At 43.7% G+C, this 14331-nt stretch overlaps 1 protein-coding gene across 3 annotated transcripts; it reads left to right on the top strand.

Moving 5' to 3' along the window:
• Positions 1-1025: 1025 nt before the first annotated feature.
• Positions 1026-12970, top strand: LOC103180030 (uridine-cytidine kinase 2). 3 transcript variants are annotated; one of them, XM_042335852.1, is made up of 8 exons: positions 1026-1195; positions 5716-5875; positions 6012-6108; positions 6365-6472; positions 8021-8163; positions 9438-9535; positions 10285-10333; positions 11338-12970. In XM_042335852.1, exons 1-8 carry the CDS (start codon positions 1079-1081, stop codon positions 11460-11462), a joined length of 897 nt encoding a protein of 298 aa, XP_042191786.1. In that variant the 5' UTR covers positions 1026-1078; the 3' UTR covers positions 11463-12970. The 3 variants fall into 3 exon arrangements, with proteins under 3 accessions (XP_042191786.1, XP_042191787.1, XP_042191788.1); XM_042335853.1 differs by lacking the exon at positions 6365-6472; XM_042335854.1 differs by lacking the exon at positions 9438-9535 and having other exon boundaries at positions 11338-11400.
• Positions 12971-14331: the final 1361 nt, after the last annotated feature.

The raw sequence follows: 14331 nt of genomic DNA, 5'->3' as shown, positions 1-14331 counted from the left end.
AAAAAAAATGACCAAGTGGGTATTGCTGTAAAGTGAGGGATTGGTGTTAACCCCCCCCCCCCCCCAGCTCTGACACTCCTCTGCCCCCTGTCTCCAGTGTGTGTGTGTGTGTGGGGGGGGGGGGGGGGGGGTGGGGGGTGTGTGGGGGGGGTGGTGTGTGTGGGGGGTGTGGGGGTGGTGTGTGTGGGGGGGGTGGTGTGGGGGGGGTGGTGGGGGGGTGTGGGGGGGGGTGGTGGTGTGTGTGGGGGGGGGTGGGGGGTGTGTGTGTGTGGGGGGGGGGGGTGGTGTGTGTGTGGGGGGGGTGGGGGTGGTGTGTGTGGGGGGTGTGAGTGGTGTGTGTGTGTGGGGGGGTGGTGTGTGTGTGTGTGGGGGGGGTGGTGTGTGTGTGTGTGGGGGTGGTGTGTGGGGGGGGGTGGGGGTGGTGTGTGTGTGGGGGGGGGTGGGGTGGTGTGTGTGTGGGGGGGGGTGGGGTGGTGTGTGTGTGTGGGGGGGGTGGGGGTGAGTGTGTGTGTGTGGGGGGTGGTGTGTGTGTGTGTGGGTGGGGGGGGGTGGGTGTGTGTGTGGGGTGGGGGGGGGTGGGTGTGTGTGTGGGTGGGGGGGGTGGGGGTGGGTGTGTGTGGGTGGGGTGTGTAGGTGTGGGGGTGGTGTGTGTGTGTGGGGGGGTGTGTGTGTGGGTGGGGTGGGTGTGTGTGAGTGGGGTGGGTGTGTGGGTGGGGGGGGGTGTGTGAGTGTGTGTGTGTGTGGGTGGGGTGTGTGTGTGGGTGGGTGGGGGGGTGTGTGTGTGTGTGTGGGTGGGTGGGTGTGTGTGTGTGTGTGGGGTGGGTGTGTGTGTGTGGGGGTGGGTGTGTGTGGGTGGGGGGGGGGTGTGTACGTGTGTAGCGTGGCGCTGGATGGATAGATGCTCTGTGCTGCGGTCTGACTGACTCGGGGAGTTGCCGGGGGGTCACTGCACTGCACTGCAACTCCCCGATAGAGAGAGACAGAGAGAGATAGAGAGAGTGTGTGAGAGAGAGAGAGATAGAGAGAGAGAGGGTGGGGTGGGGGTGGGGGGTGTAAAGGAGCCCCAGGACACCACACCATGGCAGGAGGAGGAGGAGGAGGCGGCGGAGGAGGAGGAGATGACCAGACGGTCCAGGACCACCAGCCCAGGAAACCCTTCCTGATCGGGGTCGGAGGGGGCACCGCCAGCGGGAAAGTACGACAGAGAGTCGCAGATTTCTCGACGCGGTCGGGGACCGTCGCGAAGGGGGTGTTTTTTTTTCTCTTTTCGAGACTTGTGGTTTTGTCGGATCTCGCGGTTCTGCCTTCTCCCCGAACCCCCTCTTCATCTCGAACTCTCCCCCCGCCCTTCCCTCTGCCCCCAAACCCCCCCCCCCAACCCCCAACCCCACCCACAGCCCCATGTGCGTCTGTGTCTGTCTGTGTGTGTGTGTAAAAAACACACCCTGGTCCAGGCTCGGGTTGAACCATATGGACACAGCACAGACCCCCCCCCCCGTCCCCCCGTCCCGGGATAACAGGGAGAGGGGGTGGGGGACAGACACAGACACACAGAGAGAGAGAGAGAGGACAGTGGCAGTGCTGTGTGTCGGGATGTCTGTCCCTCTCTCCCCCCCTCAGCCGTGGCTGAGAGTTTGCAGCGAAAAACAAAAGAAAAACCCCAACACATGTCACCCAATTGAGCTCAGACGCTGGAAATGGACGGGGATACAATGTAGCCGAGAGCCCCCCACCCCACCCCATCCCCATCCCCACCCCACCCCATACCACCCCATCCCCACCCCACCCCGCTGTTGTGTCTGTGTCTGTGTGTGTGGTGTCGGGGAGACTCGAATCCCTCCCTCCATCCTTTGTGTTCTGTGTTGGGAACAGTGTGCACGTTGTGTCGGTGTGATTTCACTTGTTTTTTTTGTGTGCTGAGGCTTGAGGGAAGCTGGACTCCTGGAGTGGGATTTGTGTGTATGTGTTGGGGGGTGGGGGTGGGGCGGTGGGCTGGGCTGGGGAGGGGGTCTATGGGCTGCAGGGTTTTCGCTCCCTCTGATCCGGAAGGTACTCGGGCAAACCGTGCACCTTTCCAGCCTGGTGTTGCTCTGCTTCTTGACATCCTAATGTGCGGCATCGACTTAAATACGAATACGTTCGTAAAGGTTTGGAAGTGGCTGGAAACTTGGGATTTGTTAATACCTCAGCCCCCCGTCTTAATGCGTCAAACAAAGCCCTTCCCCCTCCCGAATCCGGCCCAGCCTTGTGCAGAGTTTTGGGTTTGCCAGCTTTGCTGCCCGGCCCACGTTGTGTGCGGCGGGACCAGCCTTTCTCAAAACGTTATATTCTGTGAAGCGCTTTGAGACGCCTCGAAGGCTTAATAAGGCGCTTTATCAATTGCAAGGATTATTATTATAGTCCAGGCTGTCACTCCCAACACAGTATTTGGGGAATGCTGCATTGTCAGAGATGCTGTCCTTCAGATGAACTGTTAAACCAAGGTCCTGTCTGCCTGTTCAGGTAGACTTTAAAGATCCAATGGCGCTATATTTGAAAAGAGAAGAGAGTTTCTCATGTGTTCTGGCTAACATTCCTCCAAATAAAATTGGTTATTTGTGTGATCAATGACTGTTTCGTGGCTGTTTGTGGAACACAGCTGTGTGCAAATTTGCTGCCTTTTTTACCTGCAGTCACCATACTTTGCAGTACAATCCCGTGAAGCGCTTTGAGACACTTTCTGACAATGTGATAATGTGATTGTTATATCAAATGCAAGGATTATTATCATAATAGTGAAAAACATAGTGCCATCCTCACTGTTTTTGTAAATTGGAAGAAACAAAATAGTAAGTTAAGCCAGAGCAGCAGTTACTTCATTCAAAAAGTGTGAAAAGGTTGGGCTTCGGTCCCGGGTTCTCTTGCATCAAGACGCTGTGTAATCGAAAATTTGATTGTCTAGAAGTAATGATGTAACACACGGGTGCCTACATGTGTACCAGGAAACAACAGGCTTGTCTGGTTAAAATCTCTCATCTACCAGCAGACTTGTTTGCTTATCCTGCGATCTGTGAAGGGTGCATGCAATGTATTCAGCTGTTCTTCAGAAATCGCTCTCATAAAGGTCGGGGTGGGCGATGGGGCTGCTTTCTGACCTGTTTATGCTATGGAAGTAGTTTTATCAGCCGCAAGGCAAAAGCAGCACACAAACCACATGAGCTGCCGCCATCTGAGTGTCCGTGAAATGCTTACGCCAGTATAAGAGACTTCTGACAAACCAACCACTGCGTACAGTGTGTGCAGAGGTGCAGTTTTCTTTTATTATCTTACCTTTTTTTGCCTTATTTGAATTCCAGAGGAGGCATTGCCAGTAAGTGCCTGGAGCCGAGAGCAACCTTGTGTGTGTGGGCATTTTTTTCCCCCATGCCTGACTTGGTTTTTGATGTAATTGGGTGGATTGGTGGGTTTGAGGGAGAGATGGCAAATGGAACTGAAATCTGACTCCTAGAACACCTCAGATTTTCAGAAACTTGCCAAAAAGCTTCTTTTCGATTTGTTTTATGCTTTAATTTGCATCTTCTGTAGAGGCAAAAAGGCTTCAAACTTCAAGCTTCTTCAGCTGTTTCTTTTACAACTACAGCAACAACTTGCGTCTATATAGTGTTGTTCACATTCGATAACATCTCAGAGCACTTGGAATTTTGCTATTCTGAATACCAGGATTGTTGTGGTATGTCTAATCTGAACGAACATAATCCTGTTATTGCCATAACTACAGCTACCACAGTTTTTATGCTATGTTAATTATGGTACCAACAGCAGGTTTTACTTTGAGGTTTTTATTTGAGACCAAGCATTTTGGAAACATGTGGTCTAAACATAAAGAATAATAATCATTATACTGTATATAGGACCTTATCACATTGTCGAAATATCTCAAAGCATCTCACAGGATTTACTGGAAAGTGTAGTGACTATATTTTGTAGTGAAACATGGCACCCGATTTTCACACAGCAATGTCCCACAAGCAGCCATAAAGTGAATAACCAGTTTTACATGGAGATTGTTGACCAGGGCACCAGGAGACCCGCCTGCCTCTTTTCGAATAGTGTCATGGGAACTTGAACATCCACCTGAACGGGGTCTTGGTCTAAAATCTCATCTGAAGGATAAACAACAATGCTGCACACCCAGCATTGCACTGGAGTGTTAGCCTGGACCAGTGGTGGCCAAACCATGACATAAGTAAAAAACATATTTCAATAATAATAAAAATAATAATCTTTGCATTTGATATAGCGCTCTTCATGTCTTCCAGACGTCTCAAAGCGCTGCACAGAATATACTGTAAAATGAATTGCCTGTATATTTGTGGGCGAAACACGGCAGTAGTCTCCCACGAACAGTCGTGGATTGAGTGACCAAATTATTATTATTTTTCTTGAGGGATTATCAGATGTGTGGAGTAAGGAAACTTGCCCAAGGTTTCACTCTGCCGAGAATCGAACCCAGATTTCTTGCTTGCGAGGCGAGTTCTCTAATCACTGAGCTACAGGACTCCACATTCAATCAAAAGAAAAAAAATCAATGCCTTGACATCCTTCCTAAAGTGGTGCCCAGAACTGAACACTGTCTCTAGCTGAGGCCTCACTAGTGTTTCATAAGGTTCATCATAACCTGATAGAAGACGTGAAAAGCGCTATATCAAATGAAAGGATTATTATTATAGGAAAAGTAATTTTGTTATTTGACTAAAAAGATTGGCCACCACTGGCATAGACTATGAGCTCAAAGATCTAACTTGGGGCTTGAACCCCCAACCTTCTGACTGAGACAAGAGTCCTGTCAAATGAGCCAGGCTAACAACAAGGCTCAGACGTCAAATACTTTCTGTAGTAACTTTAGGTTGGTCCAGCACATGGTGAGCAGAAGGCCCTCCTTCTCCTTAAGCTCTTTACCCCATCCCCCCACCCCCATCCAATACTTCTGGCTTTACATAAGATATTATACACAGTCTAATTTTGGTACATGTTTGCTATGACACTATAATCCTGATACCCCAGAATAATTTTCACTGCTTTCTGGTAAAACAGTCTGTTCTGCATTTTGCACATCAATGTTCTGTTAGAACAGTGCAACTAATCACTGGAGGTCTCCAAAATTAATAGTGCCTTCAATCACAAGATAAGTTCATCTTCATGGGAGAAAATTAATAGTTTTTCCTCTGTGAATTATATTCCTCATGGTTGACCTCTGGTAATAATTGCGCCACAGTCCACATGGTGTGCACTAACAGAAAGTATTGTGCCATTTTGTATTGCATGTTCCTTCAATCACTGCATTCTTTTTAAGCAACCTGGTTGTCACCTCCCCAAAGCTAGCGATGTCATAGTACAAGCCAGGATGGAAACATAGAAACCTACAACGCAAGAGGAGGCCATGCGGTCCATTAAGTCTGCACCAGCTCACAGAGGAAGGAGATCACTTTTAGCCTTTGCACATTTTAGCAGGGAAATGAAACATTGAACTTCAATATCTGAACAACCTAATTTTGAGATATTTCATGGTCCTAAAGCTAAAGCAAAGTAAGAAAGTTAAAACCTTGTGATTGTATAGTGCCTTGTATGTCATAGTGTCTCAAAGCACTTAACAGTAATTATTGTCGTGTGCAGTAATTCTTTTTGTATCTAACTGCAGCCTCAGTAATATTAATGTATTTCTCTTTTCTGAGGTAGTCCTCAGTTTGTACAAAAATTGTCCAGCTGCTTGGTCAGAACGAGATCGACCGTCAGCAGCGCCAAGTGGTCATTGTGAGCCAGGACAGTTTTTATCGGGTACTCACAGCCGAGCAAAAAGGAAAAGCCATCAAGGGCCAGTTTAACTTTGATCACCCAGGTACGTAATTGTGTGTGTGTGTGGGAGGGGGGGAGGGTGGGGGAGAGGTCCAACAACAGGTAATCATGTCTTTATATTGCCGAGGTTTTTCTATATAGTTTCACCTATCTGATCCNTTTTTTTGTGTGTGTAACAGATGCCTTTGATAATGCATTAATACTGCATACCCTGCAGGATATTGTTGAGGGCAAAATTGTTGAGATCCCAGTCTACGACTTTGTTTCCCATTCTAGGTAAGCGAGCGTTTCGTAATGGAGGAAGTTTGTTTTGTACGTTGATTATGTTTGGCTTTGCCTCTGTTCTTGGTGGAAAGACACGTCATGCACATGTGGAATGTGAACTATCAATCCTAGAGCTGTAATAACAGCGGTCAGTCACGCTCGTGCATGGAGGGGTTCAGACATTGAATCAATGGGTCAATAGGGACAATACGTTTTGTGATCATAAGACTTGCCTTAACTTTAGAATTGTTAATCTTTTATACAATAGGACAACCCAACCAATAAAGCAAAGAATGACGGACACTATTGCAAGGTCAGACAATTGCAAGAGATATTTGGAGAAAAGCTCATTGAAATGGGCAGAGCTGAGTTCTAGGTTAGCATTATAATTGCACATACAATATTAGATTGAAAGTATAGAGCTGCCAGCCAGGGCATTGCTTACTTCTCACTGCTTGCGTAAGAGTGGCCCAGTGCATCAATTCCTTGTGTGCTTGGCTGGAATTGATAATGCCCCAGGAACTACAGTGCACCAATGTAATAACTTTGATTGTGGAATGGTTCAGACCAATCAAGTGACTCAAAGACACAGTTAGACCCTGGATGTCTGTTTTCTCCTATATTTGGGAGCACCAAGTGGAGTGCGTGAGCTTGAATGCTATGTAGTCTACATGGTGCTTCCCAGACTTCGAGGTAGTCAAACAACTCAGGGTTCAGCCAGTACAAGTCAATCGAGACCAGTGAAGCCGGTACCCAAGTCAACTTATTGACTTAATAATTATAGATAATTAGTTGGGGAGGACAAATTTGCAGGGCTGTGGGGAGAGGGATTGATTTGGATAGCTCTTTTCAAAGAGCCGGCACAGACACAATGAGCCAAATGGCCTCCTCCTGTGTTGTATAATTCTATGATTCTATGAACTTGAGCCACTGAGTATAAAGGAGATACAGCACTACATTAATACTTCTGCCTGCTTTTAAAACTCTGCACATATATGGAAACAGTGAATTCAATCTCGTCCCATAAATTAAGGAAATTTAGGTCCAGTGTAAATGCTCATGGTCTTATGTAGGTTAGAAAGGATGAGAGAAGTGTGGTCAGCAATTAATCTAGGGAGTTCCTCCAGCTTTGATCTGAAACACAAAGACACTCCGCATCTGGCCGGTAACATTAGGAGGTTTTTGTTTCATTCCGTCTCGCCAACTGCATTTTGTTTTTTGTGAATTGCTCCAACTCTTTTGTAGGAGATCATAGATTAGCTCCTCAGCTGAGATGCATTTTAGAATGAATTGTTTCTTGGTCAGATCTTTTCACTCAAACGCTGTCATTCAGGGACTTTTTAAAAAACGTGATAAAAGCTTGAAGGAGTCAAGCATTCAGAACATCCTGAACTGACTTAGGATTTATATTAGTTCAGGTGTGGTGCGTTACTTAAATTTATTGTCTTTGTTCCGTGCCATTTTCGAAACACAGAGTATAACAAGGAAATGGTGTCAGCTTCACTGGCACCTTTTACTGACAGAAATAGTCATGAAATTAAGCTGAATAAATGCATGTAGCTTTGGGGTATATTCAAGTGAAAAGTGAGACTAGAGCTGTGACATTACTATTTCATGTTACCACTGACTGCACTAAAGTGACTTTGGTTCCCTAACATTAACAGTCGCCTGACCATAGTCATCTGTGGTGTATTCACTGCTAGTTTGGAAACCATCTTAAATTCCCGGAGACGTTGCTGCTATTGAGGTTAAATTAAATGGTGTTTCTATTATTGCTTTTGAGTGTCACAAAAACCTGCTGAGAAAGCTCTGTGGGAAGGGGGAAGAATTAATTCTCACTCTTGACACTCTTTTATCGCGTCCTGCGCTATTGAAACTAGAGTAGTTCCCATTTTCACCTTGCACTGACTGTTTCCTTCTGTAGGAAGTCTGAGACCGTGACTGTGTACCCAGCTGACGTGGTGTTGTTTGAAGGCATCTTGGCATTTTACATGCAAGAAATCCGGGACATGTTCCAGATGAAGCTGTTTGTGGACACTGATTCAGACACCAGGCTATCACGCAGAGGTACAGGCGCCGTGTTTCGCCCACAAATAAATCACTTTACAGTATATTCCGTGAAGCACTTTGTGACATGTTGAAGACATGATAAGGCACTATATCAAATGCAAAGATTATTAAAGAAACTGTAGCTGTAACCTTTCTAGCTACTTATTCTCAAAGTGGAGACCTGTTAAGGTCATTACAAGGGAATGGTGACAATTGGGCAGAGACACAACAACAAAATTACATTTATATAACGCGTTTCACATTGGAAGGACGTCCCAAGGCCTTGGACAGTTAGGGTTTGCACCCGAGCTAGGGGTTAGAATCAAGAGGGGTGGATGGCAGTAAGGTGTTCAAGATGGTATTTAATGCAATCGAGTTCTGCTGCAAAAGTGGACTCAGCGGGATGGTGAGTGGGGTGAGATCGGAGGTAATGTAGAGATCAGTAGGACATGACCACCCTTAAGGATTTGTACCTCTTCAAAAGTGATTTTAAAATCATTCGACAGTTGACTAAAGTCTGTTGTTAGTCATGGTCAAAGTGGGTTTACTGGTACTGACAAAGGACACACCTGTGACGGTATCCCCGGGGTCTGGACAAAACACGGTGCTGGATTGGTGTCAACTCAATAGGACACAGTAGAGATCCAGCCTCCTGGAGGCTGCTAAAACCAGTGGAATTAGTTAAGGAGGTAGAAGATCTGGTTTGATCTGCTGGGAGGCCTGAGCACTGTGTTGTCCGGTTAATGATAGGGTGGCTATTTATGGGATGTTGCTAGTGCAGATTAGCTGCCCGCATTCGTCTGTAAAACAACTTTCACTTAATTTCTGATTAATTATATTTTGCAAAGAGCTTCCCAGTGTTTCATTTTTACATGATACTCAGATTATTATTTTCTCATTATCCAATTGGTTTCTAGTCCAATGTTCCAAACCTCTCTGCCCTCCCTCATCCCAATCCTGGCCCCCACATGCTCGAGTCCTGATCCCTGACTGTTCATCGCCTTGGTACATCCTCCTGACGTGAAAGGTGCTTTACAAACATAATTTTGTTGCTGCAGTAATTACTTTAGAATATGCAGACTGACATTTTCCGCATCCAGTTCAAGGTTACAATTATAGGAGGATAAAAATATTTAAGATGTAATAAAAGTGAAGTTTTTTTGTACACAATACATTTGGAATAAAATCTGCAAATTGCAAAATCAACTATAATCTAGAAATTTGGTTTGGAACTGTGAAATAGTGGTTATTGCCAGAAAGCAGTGGAAAACACCACTTTTGTTTTATTTCAGTTTTGAGAGACATCAGTGAAAGACAACGGGACCTGGAACAGGTTTTAACACAGTATATAACATTTGTCAAGCCAGCATTTGAAGAGTTCTGCCTACCCGTAAGTGAAATTTACTTTCAGCTTCTAAACTAAAACTTTAATACTTTAAATTCTGTTAAAATAATATTCATCCAATAATAATAATACATGCATTTGATACAGTGCCTTTCACGTCAGGAGGATGTTCACACTCACAGAACACATTACATGATTTACTGTAAAGCTTAGTTTATTTTGTTGCCACCTTTTTTAAAAACATTTTTAGTTGCAGAAGAGAGAGGCGTGGGTGGGGTTGAATGGTTGATCTTTTTTCTCCAACAGCAGTAGTGTTTGATATAGATTTTTCACAAGAAGCTTATAAATGTATGATGTGGTAAAGCTTTGAAACAATTAAATCATTGACTAGAGTTGAGGATGGGCTCATTTGAATTCTGTAAGTCTTGGACACCAGTACAGTGCAGAATACAGTAAATGCTAAATTTATGTGAAAGTACTTCAAAGCTGTTTCCACCTGCTACACTGTGTTCCCCCAGGGAGAGAGTGATCCATTCTAGACACTGGAAAATATTCATGTATAGGTTGCATTCCTAGGTGGAACGCTGTCTACTGTGGATATTCTTAAACATGATAATGCTTTATTTTCTGAGCCTCTGAGTTGATGTTACAGTTGCATAAATGCTATTTAGCTTCATGCATGTTTTTTCCTCTGTAGTTTTGAGTATTTGGAGTTCTCTGCCCTTAATCTGTCATTGCATTGTGCTTCACGCTTAGTAATAACGTGTTTTACCTTTCTCCTCCCCACCAAACAGACAAAGAAATACGCAGATGTCATCATTCCAAGAGGAGTGGATAACTTGGGTAAAGCAGCTTTTCATTTTTATTAAAATATCAAACTCTTTCCATCCTGAGATGACCGCCTTCCGGAAAGCCTAAATTTGCCCGGTTCTCCTTTGCTGATTTGGCTGTTTGCTATAAGACGTTGCTTCACTTATTTACACACTGAAGAATGACTTACAGGATGAGTCTACTCGCACATCTCTGGAAGTTCCAATCCTGGGAATCCTGATCCCAGAATCCCATATGGCAACAGTGCTCCCATTATCCTGGGATTCATTAAAAGAGAATCCTGGGATTCCGGGGTTGTATAAAGTCCGAGCCCGGGCGGAAGGGAAGGGTGGGTCTTCACGTTCCACCAAATGCGGGCCGCAGATTTCCGCGAGAATGAGCTGCGGAGAAGCAGACAGGTGGGTGTTTAAACCTCCTGGTAACCCTCCCCGCAGAGGGACATTCTCTCTTAGGTAACCCACTGGTGCAGAGAAGGACCACAGAGATTCCGGATCCTTGGATTTGGGGCATTGAAATCCCGGTATTCCAAAGGAACACCTATCTGGAACCCGTTTTAAAATAGAACAGTACCATTAGACAACAAAATTACATTTGTATAGCCTTTCATGTCGGGAGGACATCCCAAGATAAAAAAGGTTCACTCCCAGTTTGGCTTCAAACTAGTGTTTGAATTGACTGTCAAATATCTTTTCACAAAAATATGTATTTTTTTCCAGTCTAAGTATTTAGAAGTACTTCTCCTTCCCCTCTCTCTCTCTCTCTCTACCACCACCATCAGGTTAGTGTTTGTCTTCAAGTTTGTTGATGACAGTAAGACGTTCGGTGCAGGGCAGCAAACTGAGGTAAAGTGGAGATGGTGGTTGGAAATTCCGTAGTTCCTCAGTGCATAACTCAGAACTTGATTCGATAATTCAACAAGATAATCCCCACTGTGATATAAATCAATTAACTAAAGTTGAGAAGCAGGAATTAAAATAACAGTTTTAAAAAATTCTTGTTTTTGTTCTCCCCTCTAGTTGCCATAAACTTGATAGTGCAGCACATTCAGGACATCCTAAATGGTGGCCAAAGCAAGCGTCAGAATGGCTACAGATCACTTTACAAAACAGACTGTTTGGATTCCAACAGCAGGCCACACTGATCAGCGGCAGAGCAGGAAAAACCCTCTTGGATTTCAGCACTGACGTTTTATCATATACAGACAGCTGTTCAACAAAGAAACCAGGACACACTCTTTAAGATTCTTTACAAATAATTCCATTTTCTGTGAAATGTACTATGAATACTATTTTCATTAGTATAATTCTATGAAATCACTGTGGAGCTTCAGTTTCTGTAACTGGGGACAAAATGGATTTTCATCGGAACTATTATTTGCCAATCGCCATAAGCTTGAATATTAATGATGTCCTGGCATTTGGTAACCTGCAAGGTTATTGTTATTAATGGTGTGCAGTTTTCCCCTCTGGCAGCTCTGCATCTCTATAAAAGAAATGAGATGTGTCAAATGGAAAGGGTTGGGTGTAATTTAGCAAAGCAAGCAAGGGTGGTTAATCCAGTACTGTTCTGTCAGCCCTTTGTAGAATAGCTTGGTTTGAGAATTGAAGGTGACGAAATGAAACGGTGTATTGTGACGTAGAGCACAGAAGTCTGGATTATTTGTACCTGTGCAGCAATTTTAAAGAGACATTGGCTGGAGCTGCATCCGTTTCAAGTCAACGGGGTTAGAATTCCACCCATTCTGAATTTAATAGCTTTATATTCTAACTTTTTTTCATACTAAGAGACTGATTAGGAAGTATAGACTTCCTGTATTGCTTTTTGGGATGAGGGTGTTTGCAATTCATCTCCTTTTTCCTAAGTGTAGGAAACTGTTGTGGTTAGGAAAAGGAGTTATGGATCTTGTGATGATTATATCTGTAGTCGGGTAATCTTACTTGACTGCAAAGTGAAATGGGGAGAGGAGGTGTCTTGAATGAGTTGCTCAAGCTAAGCCTCCAATGGTAAGGAACTCAATACATTGGAAAGGTTAAACCAAAACAGTATTTGTGAAAAATGGGTAATTCCGCAAATGGATTTATCTGGACTAAAGTGCAGTCCATTTTCATTTGATTTCTAGATGGGTGTTATCAGTAAAAATGTAATTTGACAAATGTGCACAATTTGAATAGAAATTATTACTAACAATTTCAGGTCATTGCCTTATGTTCAAATCCAGCCACTGATCCTTAAATGTATCAGGCGTTGATCAAGCTACAGAAAAAGGGAGGGGAGCAGGGAGAAGAGAGAGAGAGGTGGGGGGAAAACTTCTAACTTCAATAGGGGAGCAATAACTAGTTTCAATAGCTACTAAATTGAATGGGGATCTTGAATTTAAATTTTCTAAATGGTGCCTAATACTGTAGTTCCTTTGGTGCATTCAGGTCAGCAATTTGCGAGCCAAGCTCATATTTCAGAATTTGGTCATCTATACTGGCAATCAAACTGCTACCTAAATTCAAAGCTTCTAAATAAAAAATAGGAATGAGAATAATATGTACCACTGATAATCTATCCAGTCAGCATATAGTAACGTGTAAGAGCTACCTGCTAGTAACATAGGCCAGTTTCCTTACTCCATAAGCCTCGGTTTACCTAGCAGTAAGTAGGACCCTGGTTGTTAGTTAATTGGCGGGTCGTGTTCCTGGGGTGAGAATTCCTTCAAAAAAAATAGTAATTTGGTCACTCAATCCACAACTGTTTCTGGGACTATGCTGTGCATTGTTTCGCCCATAAAATACAGGTTCAGTTCATTTTAGAGTATATTCTGCAAAGTACTTTGAGACGTCTCGACGATGTGATAAGGTGCTATATCAAATGCAAGGATTACTATAGTAACCATTAGAAACAGGTTGGAATGAAATTACTCCAACTGTAGAAGCTTTGGTACTAAGGTCTAATTTTCACGACTCTGGAAAAAAAATTGGCCATTTTGGAATCTGCAGATAATTGGATGCGACTTTAGCTGACCATGTAGAAGTCTGCATTGATGTCAATCTCCTGCCAGGCAAAAGAACCATCCAATTTGGCTTCATGAAAGTACATGGAGAATCAGAGATTGATCAGTCTGAGGGGAATTCTAGATGGGCTGGCTGAGACACATCCAGTAACCAAAAGGATTTGACATTTAAATCCTTTTGCAAAACTTGTAAGTTTAGACATGAGCAAACCACATTAAGAAGTCATGTCAAAGTAGCTACACATAGCAGCAGAAATTTCTCACCCCAGATTTCTTAAACAAATGGTAATTGGCTTCAGATGTCAACAATCAAAAAAAATCTTCCTATGGGAAAAAATATCAGGAGGGTGTGAGAAGACTGTTGTTTCACTAACAATAGTTTCAAAGTTTTGCTTACTTAAGAACAGACTTAAGCAACACATTGTAAAATACTTGAATCCAACATCATTGTTTTAGAGGACTGCAATAGTTACTGCTTTAGCCAACACTTGCGTATGAAATGTTATATTTTCTTACTGCGCGCTGTAAATGTATTTTACTTCCACTAGAGAATGGAGAGGTAAACATGACCTCGCCGGTTTACGCATTGATCTACTGTTTGGTTTGTTGATTGCACTGGTCATTTTCCTTCTCTCAACAAGTGAAGGTTATTTTTTCTGTGTGAAAACTTGATAAAGATCTAACTTGTTTTTAAATCCCCTTCTCTCTCTCCTTCCTTATAACATCCATGCTGTAACATACATTGTTATTTCAATCTATTACCAAATATCAGGTAGCAAGGTGAATGTGGCTCAATGTACCCAAATAAAATGATAATTTTCTATTGAAGAATTGCAATTCTATGAGAAAGATTTACCTAAAGCAGATTGTTATTTATATTTCAACATATATATTACCAACTGAAAGCTTGGTGTAAAAAAGGAAAGAGAAAACGCCTTGAACATCAGGAATATGCGAGGGGAGAAAGCCTTGTGACCAAATACAAGAGTGGCCAAATCCATAAATACAAACT

This window comes from Callorhinchus milii, unplaced genomic scaffold, assembly GCF_018977255.1.
Source record: "Callorhinchus milii isolate IMCB2004 unplaced genomic scaffold, IMCB_Cmil_1.0 Scaffold5, whole genome shotgun sequence".
Classification (NCBI taxonomy): domain Eukaryota; kingdom Metazoa; phylum Chordata; class Chondrichthyes; order Chimaeriformes; family Callorhinchidae; genus Callorhinchus; species Callorhinchus milii.
Note: the sequence above shows the minus strand (reverse complement) of the source record. Positions and strands in the feature narration are given on the sequence as shown.